The following is an 8,307-nucleotide window of genomic DNA, read 5'->3' as shown; positions in this document are numbered from 1 at the left end:
AAATAAGTTCCTTGGGGGTCTAGTTTCCAAAATTGGGTCACTTGTGGGGGATTTCCACTGTTTAGGTACATCAGGGGCTCTCCAAACTTGACATGGCGTCCGATCTGAATTCCAGACAATTTTGCATTGAAAAAGTCAAACGGTGCTCCTTCCCTTCTGAGCTCTGCCATGCACCGAAACAGTGGTTCCCCCCCACATATCAGGTATCAGCGTACTCGGGACAAATTGCACAATATCTTTTGCAGTCCAATTTCTCCTGTTACCCTTGGTAAAATAAAAAAAATTGAACCTGAAATATTTTTTTTGTGAAAAAAAGTTAAATGTTCATTTTTTTAAAATATTCAATAAAATTCCTGTGAAGCACCTGAAGGGGTTAATAAACTTCTTGAATGTGGTTTTGAGCACCTTAAGGGGTGCAGTTTTTAGAATGGTGTCACTTTTGGGTATTTTCTATCATATAGATCCCTCAAAGTGGCTTCAAATGTGATGTGGTCCCTAAAAATAAAATGGTGTTGCAAAAATGAGAAATCGCTGGTCAAATTTTAACCCTTATAACTTCCTAACAAAAAAAAAATTTGGTTCCAAAATTGTGCTGATTATAAAGTAAATATGTGGGAAATGTTACTTAAGTTTTTTGTGTGCTGTATCTCTTTGAATTTTTATGCTCTTAAATCAAAGTTGCAAAATAGCAAAATTTTCAAAATTTTCACCAAATTTCTGTGTTTTTCACAAATAAATACACGCTATTTGAATGAAATTTTACCACTAACATGAAGTACAATATGTCACGAGAAAACCTTGTCAGAATTACTGAGATCCATGGAAGCGTTTCAGAATTATTACATCATAAAGAGACAGTGGTCAGAATTGTAAAAATTGGCCCGGGAGTTAACATGTAAACCACCCTTGGTAGTGAAGGCGATAAGAAGATAAATACCACATGATGCCGTGGTAAAAATAGGCTCTGTGACTTTACAAGTCCCTCCTTCATTATTGAAACAAAAATGCTCGGGTCTCCCATAGACTTACATTGGGCTCGTTGTTCTGTCCGAGTACTCGAGTTTTCCAATTTGCCAGAAACGAGCACCCGAGCATTTTAGGGCTCGCTTATCACTACCTTTTAGCCTAACAGTTTAGACAATTCTCGGCAATCAGCTTATTTTTTCATTTTTTGCATTTAAAGCCCAGAAAAACCTGATTTAACCCCTTCATGACTTTGAGTGTACATGTACAAAGCAAGTTGGAAGCGCGTGTATGCAGAGAGTTTACGGTATGATATTGCTCTATACCCGGCAAGATAAATAAAAGATAGAGATAAAAGATAGTTAACAGATAGATGGATGAAAGATGGACAGATAATAGATAGATAAATAATAGATACATATCTACAGTGATAAAAAAGTATTTAGTCAACCACCAATTGTGCAAGTTCTCTACTTAAAAAGATGCAAATAAAGTCGTGGAGCCTCACTTAAGAGTCTCAAACACACGACTAGCCAGATCTTCCTCCAGGGAAGGACCCAGCCAAGGGGTGGCTCCTTTCAGAAACCACCATTACCACCATATTAAGTTGCCCTTTAAGTCAATATCCAGCTCTTTACAAGTTTACAGATATGACAAGGGAAATACCAAGGCCAGGTATCCATCTACTTAAAAAGATGAGAGAGGCCTGCAATTGACATCATAGGTAGACCACAACTATGAGAGTCAGAATGAGAAAACAAATCCAGAAAATCACCTTGTCTGATTTGGCAATATTTATTTAGCAAATAATGGTGAAAAATAAGTATTTGGTCATTAACCAAAGTTCATCTCAATATTTTGTTATATATCAATGACAGAGGTCAAACGTTTTCTGTAAGTCTTCACAAGGTTGGCACACACTGTTGATGGTATGTTGGCCCATTTCTCCATGCAGATCTCCTCTAGAGTAGTGATGATTGGGCCTGTCGCTGAGAAACACCGACTTTCAAATCCCTCCAAAGGTTTTCTATGGAGTTGATCTCTGGAGACTGGCTAGGCCACTCCAGGACCTTCAAATGCTTCTTATGAAGCCATTCCTTCATTGCCCTGGCGGTGTGCTTGGAATCATTATCATGCTGAAAGACCTATAATGGATATTTAGATAGATAATCGTCAGGCTACATTCACACCACAGTATTTTGGTCATTATTTCACACCAGTATCTGTAAGCCAAAACCAGGAGTGAGTGATAAATACAAAAGTGGCCATCCAGTACATCGTTTTAAAGGGATATTGGGGTGTGTATAACTTTATGCCAAGGCGGGTCTTGCATTCAATGCATGGGCTAACAGTATGGCAGTACTAAAAAAAGAATAAAGAATAACGAGAAATTGGTTTTCCTGTGGCCATCCAGTATGTGGGTTCAAAGGCTTATTGTGGTGCATGTAACTTTTTAGAAGGGCAGGCCTGTGCCAAGGGTTATTGGGGTGCGTGTGAATTTGGGGCAAGACAGCCCTTGCATTCAATGCAAAGGTAAACACTATGGGAGACCCACTTTCTTATAATGGGAACGTTTTTTCTTTAGGCCCTCCTGTAGGTCTCGTGAAAGTGGTATTGGGGTGCGTCCTAATTTTTGACAGCCCAGCCACTCAATGCATAGGCAGTAACAGTATAGGAGACCCACTGTTTAATAATGGACCTTTAAGAATAGTAATGCTAACTAATGCCCCTATAAAAATAGGCTTTGTGATTGAGTCCCTCCATCAGAAATGAAACTTTGAGCACATCTGGGAGCTGTTAACAACGGATCTTAAAGATTTGTCCAAGTGCATTCAAAGAAGAACTTTCAGCTCATTAATGGCCTCCATCATTTGCAGATAAGTGACATGACTCCATCTTGTGATTTCCAAAAATCCACAACTTTTCTTTTGTGAAGTTGCATTTTTGCTTTTGGACATTGTATATTCTATGTGCACTTCATATGTTACTTGTTGATGCATTGAATATATTGTATAATCTTGTGATTTGTATACACTACATACATATCCAGCACATCTTTATACCTGGACGGTCACACTCTTCTCTTGTGTCCTCTCACTTTACAAGTCTTTGTGCAGTTGTGGCAATGTGGACTTATTCTCCTTTACACATCTCTTTATCTAACATACTTTCCATATGATTGTTCTTCGGGTGAACGCCCCCTGCCATCTACATATGAAGTGCAGTGGTCGGGTGATTCCATGTTTGTGTCTCTTCTCATGCTGAGTTGTTGGCAGTGGTGGGAGATTCTCAGCCATCATCCACTATAGAGATGATAATGAGTCTGGACCAGTAAAGGCCCTTTTACATTTAGCGATGCACCAGCGATCCGACCCGGTCAGGATCGCTGGTGCATCGCTTAATGATCGCCAGTGAGCTTTCATACAGAAAGATCTCACAGCGATGCAGCGCACGATACTCACCTTTCACACACAGCGATTCTGGCGTCCTCCCGCCCGCCTCCACGCGTCGCTCGTCGTCACAGCAGGAAGTCTCAGCAGGAAGCGCCCGACGAGAAATGGAGCCGGACATTCTCGCGCGATCAGCGATGGACAGTGGGGGAGCCGGTCGTTGGTAAGTATCACACATAGCGATATCGCTAGCAATATCGCTATAACGTCACAAAACCAGGGACGTTTTAGCGATATTGCTAGCGATATCGCTTGGTGTAAAACCCCCTTAAGTAATGGAATTACAAGGCTCCGGACTGGAGCTCTTAGAAACAACTTCTGTTTACCTTAGATACCAGCATGCAGCGTCGCTGATCGCTGGTCTCTTGCTGCCACACGCAGCGATGCGTACTGGCCAGCGGGAAACCAACGATCAAAAAATGGCCCAGGACACTCCTGCACGATCAGCGATACTCGGTGGGGGGGGACGGTCGCTGATGTGTTTCACCCACAGCAATGTCTCTGGTGAGATCGCTGTGACGTCACAAAATCCGCGATCTCGCTGTGTGTGATGGGGCCTTAATAGATAGCTAGATAATATATAGAAAGATGATAGGTAGATGGATAATAGATAGGTAGATAATAGATAGAGAATAGACAGATAAATGGATAATAGAAAGATAGTCAATAAATAGATAAAATACAGATAGATAATAGATAGTAAAGTAGATAGATGATAAATAGATAACAGATGGATAGATAAAAGGTAGAACAATATATGATTTGTAGATAGTAGATAATTGCATAATAGAAAGATAGTAGATAGATAAATAGAAAGATAGATAATAGATAAAAAAGATAAATAGATAAGACAGAATAGATAAAGAGAAAACAGATTGATAGAAAGATAAAAGATAGATAATTGAGAGATAGATGATTGATAGATAATAGATAAAAGGTAGATAAACAGATAATAGATCAACAGATAAAAGATAGATATATAGATAATAGATAAAAGATAGAAAGACATATAGTAGATAATGGATATATAAAATATAGATAATAGATACATAGATGATAGAAAAATAGATAATATGTAATAGATTAATAGATATGATAGATAATAATCTTTGTAAACTGATAAAATGATATTTTAACATATAGATAAGTTGTCAAATATTGCAAAATAAAGAAAATGTAATTGAAGATTCATAGAATGATGAATATTGAAATATGAAATAAATAATATAGATTAAATAAAGAGGTGTGTGTGTGTGTGTGTGTGTGTGTGTGTATATATATATATATATATATATATATATATATATATTGGGGAAAAAAAGTATTTAGTCAGTCAGCAATAGTGCAAGTTCCACCACTTAAAAAGATGAGAGGCGTCTGTAATTTACATCATAGGTAGACCTCAACTATGGGAGACAAACTGAGAAAAAAAAATCCAGAAAATCACATTGTCTGTTTTTTTTTTCATTTTATTTGCATATTATGGTGGAAAATAAGTATTTGGTCAGAAACAAGCAATCAAGATTTCTGGCTCTCACAGACCTGTAACTTCTTCTTTAAGAGTCTCCTCTTTCCTCCACTCATTACCTGTAGTAATGGCACCTGTTTAAACTTATCAGTATAAAAAGACACCTGTGCACACCCTCAAACAGTCTGACTCCAAACTCCACTATGGTGAAGACCAAAGAGCTGTCAAAGGACACCAGAAACAAAATTGTAGCCCTGCACCAGGCTGGGAAGACTGAATCTGCAATAGCCAACCAGCTTGGAGTGAAGAAATCAACTGTGGGAGCAATAATTAGAAAATGGAAGACATACAAGACCACTGATAATCTCCCTCGATCTGGTGCTCCACGCAAAATCCCACCCCGTGGGGACAGAATGATCACAAGAACGGTGAACAAAAATCCCAGAACCACGCGGGGGGACCTAGTGAATGAACTGCAGAGAGCTGGGACCAATGTAACAAGGCCTACCATAAGTAACACACTACGCCACCATGGACTCAGATCCTGCAGTGCCAGACGTGTCCCACTGCTTAAGCCTGTACATGTCCGGGCCCATCTGAAGTTTGCTAGAGAGCATTTGGATGATCCAGAGGAGTTTTGGGAGAATGTCCTATGGTCTGATGAAACCAAACTGGAACTGTTTGGTAGAAACACAACTTGTCGTGTTTGGAGGAAAAAGAATACTGAGTTGCATCCATCAAACACCATACCTACTGTAAAGCATGGTGGTGGAAACATCATGCTTTGGGGCTGTTTCTCTGCAAAGGGGCCAGGACGACTGATCTGGGTACATGAAAGAATGAATGGGGCCATGTATCATGAGATTTTGAGTGCAAACCTCCTTCCATCAGCAAGGGCATTGAAGATGAAACGTGGCTGGGTCTTTCAACATGACAATGATCCAAAGCACACCGCCAGGGCAACGAAGGAGTGGCTTCGTAAGAAGCATTTCAAGGTCCTGGAGTGGCCTAGCCAGTCTCCAGATCTCAACCCTATAGAAAACCTTTGGAGGGAGTTGAAAGTCCGTGTTGCCAAGCGAAAAGCCAAAAACATCACTGCTCTAGAGGAGATCTGCATGGAGGAATGGGCCAACATACCAACAACAGTGTGTGGCAACCTTGTGAAGACTTACAGAAAACGTTTGACCTCTGTCATTGCCAACAAAGGATATATCACAAAGTATTGAGATGAAATTTTGTTTCTGACCAAATACTTATTTTCCACCATAATATGCAAATAAAATGAAAAAAAAACAGACAATGTGATTTTCTGGATTTTTTTTTCTCAGTTTGTCTCCCATAGTTGAGGTCTACCTATGATGTAAATTACAGACGCCTCTCATCTTTTTAAGTGGTGGAACTTGCACTATTGCTGACTGACTAAATACTTTTTTGCCCCACTGTGTATATATATATATATATATATATATATATATATATATATATATGTATCCTTTTTTGGAGGAGGGAAGTGATTGTGTTATTACTTATTACTTATGGTGTTAATGTAACTAATTCCTTGGCTTGTGCTCTGTAATCAGGCTTACACCTACTGATACCTGTAATGCTGGAGACAATGGCAGGAACCAGGTGACCCCTCCCCAGTCTACACTGATATAAAGCAGGCTCTCCTCTCTGACCTCACACACTGTCCTGGTGAAGACCCTTCTGGACTCTTCTGCTCCACATCCTGCACCGCAGAGACTTTCCCTCCGCTACTCTCCTCCATCACCTGTAAGGTAAGTGCACAGTGACCATATGGACAATAGTTCTGTAAATCCCATAGATATAGAAATGTCTCCTGGACTGACGGCCCCGATAACTGATCTTACTGGTATATTGTGTTACAGGAGGATATCGATTGCTGTGGGCATCATTGTCTTTTTTCCTTTTGAGACCTTTTTTTTTATATATGAGGCTCATGGAGTCCAAATGCCCCTTACCTCTAATAACTCTTGTAAACTCTCTTCCCGTCAGATTCTTCCTTCACTTTAATTTTTGCACTTTTTTAACTACTTTTTGTCTTTTCCAATCATATTAGAATAAAAAAGTTGAAGACTTTGATACAAGTACAGGGTCAGCATCCTATTATTTTTTAAGCCCCTTGTAGTCTTTTGCCGTCTTTTTTACATTTTTATTATAACCTTTCCTGTTAAGGTCAATTTTCAGTTTTACCCTAACAATTTTTGAAAGTGCAGTATGAGATATTGTTTTTATGTGTGCTGAAGTGTTTTATTTTAGAACGCCATTCAATTTACCAAACAATATATAGAAAAATGGGAAAAAATTCCAGTTATGGTAGCATGGTGATGTAAAAATGCAATTTTGCTGCTTTTTTATTTTTTAGATTTGTGTTTTTCTTACAAGTCATGCTTTTGTTACTTTTTGTACTTGTTTTTTTTTAACAGAAATTAAATGTGATTGTCTGATTTCTTATTAATGTATTGAAAAACAGTGGTATGACTGAAACCTCCACCTTAGAGAAATATTAAAAATAAGCATATTTTACAAAATCTGTACAAGTAAATTTTCTCTTTTTTTTTTTTTTTTCTTCTCAGATAAAATGGCTGCAAAGAATTTTATTCCAGTATCCATGAGGCAGGAACTGTTGGCCGGTGTGGACTATGTTAAAACTGTGGCCAACAGATTCCAAATATTGGATTCCACCACAGTTGCCATATTTGGAGAAAATTTGGCAGCAATTCTGTGTAAAAGATTCACTGGACACTGGTATCCAGAGAACCCAATCAAAGGACAAGCCTACAGGTAAATTTCTAGATAATCTCCATATTGGTATTGCAGACACTCAAGAAATTTCCTCTGTTGTACTAATGGCATCTCATCTCTAATGTCTCATTTTATTCTTTTAGGTGTATCAGAATCAACAGTGAAAGCAGAGATGAGAGCATATTAGAGGCTTGTGCTCTGACTCATATAGGATTTCAAGACCTTGCTCTGCCCAAGGAATTCACCTTGTGGATTGATCCTTTTGATGTTTCTTGCCGGTGAGTAGTTGCTCTGTATATGATATTCAGTATATATGGTTCCAATAATTCGCATGACTGATAATCATTTCTTTTTGATTTATCTTTGCACAGATTGGGGGAAGAAAATTTCGCCTTCACTGTGGCGAGCTTCGATCCAAGATCCCCTCGAGTTGAAGATGTGTCTATAAGACCAGAAGAGGATCAGCAAGAAACTCCATCTTCATGTATGGTTGACTGTGCAATACAGGTCCCTGAGGATATCGGAGAAACATGGAGCTTATCACCATCATCATCTCCAACAGTTAGTGAAGATGGAGATAGTGGAATCGACGAAGCGCCCAGTCCTCCGGTGGAGCAAATACAGAGGAACACAAGACCAGATGAAGTAAGAAATCCTTAA

At 38.9% G+C, this 8,307-nt stretch overlaps 1 protein-coding gene across 1 annotated transcript; it reads left to right on the top strand.

Moving 5' to 3' along the window:
- Window positions 1-7,513: 7,513 nt before the first annotated feature.
- Window positions 7,514-8,307, top strand: LOC141084993 (maternal B9.10 protein-like). The gene is made up of 3 exons (XM_073569919.1): window positions 7,514-7,686; window positions 7,791-7,925; window positions 8,019-8,307. The coding sequence occupies exons 1-3, from the start codon at window positions 7,514-7,516 to the stop codon at window positions 8,305-8,307; spliced, it is 597 nt and encodes a 198-aa protein (XP_073426020.1).

The sequence above is a fragment of the Dendrobates tinctorius genome, unplaced genomic scaffold (genome assembly GCF_039654945.1).
Source record: "Dendrobates tinctorius isolate UK_male_01 unplaced genomic scaffold, ASM3965494v1 ptg000028l, whole genome shotgun sequence".
NCBI classification, from domain to species: Eukaryota; Metazoa; Chordata; class Amphibia; order Anura; family Dendrobatidae; genus Dendrobates; species Dendrobates tinctorius.
Note: the sequence above shows the minus strand (reverse complement) of the source record. Positions and strands in the feature narration are given on the sequence as shown.

Bases quoted from the DNA above. Each gene is read 5' to 3' on its own strand.
- LOC141084993 (XM_073569919.1), top strand. From the start codon at position 7,514: ATGAGGCAGGAACTGTTGGCCGGTGTGGACTATGTTAAAACTGTGGCC. The intron at 7,687-7,790 runs GTAAATTTCTAG...TTATTCTTTTAG, and splicing joins ATCAAAGGACAAGCCTACAG to GTGTATCAGAATCAACAGTG. The intron at 7,926-8,018 runs GTGAGTAGTTGC...ATCTTTGCACAG, and splicing joins CCTTTTGATGTTTCTTGCCG to ATTGGGGGAAGAAAATTTCG.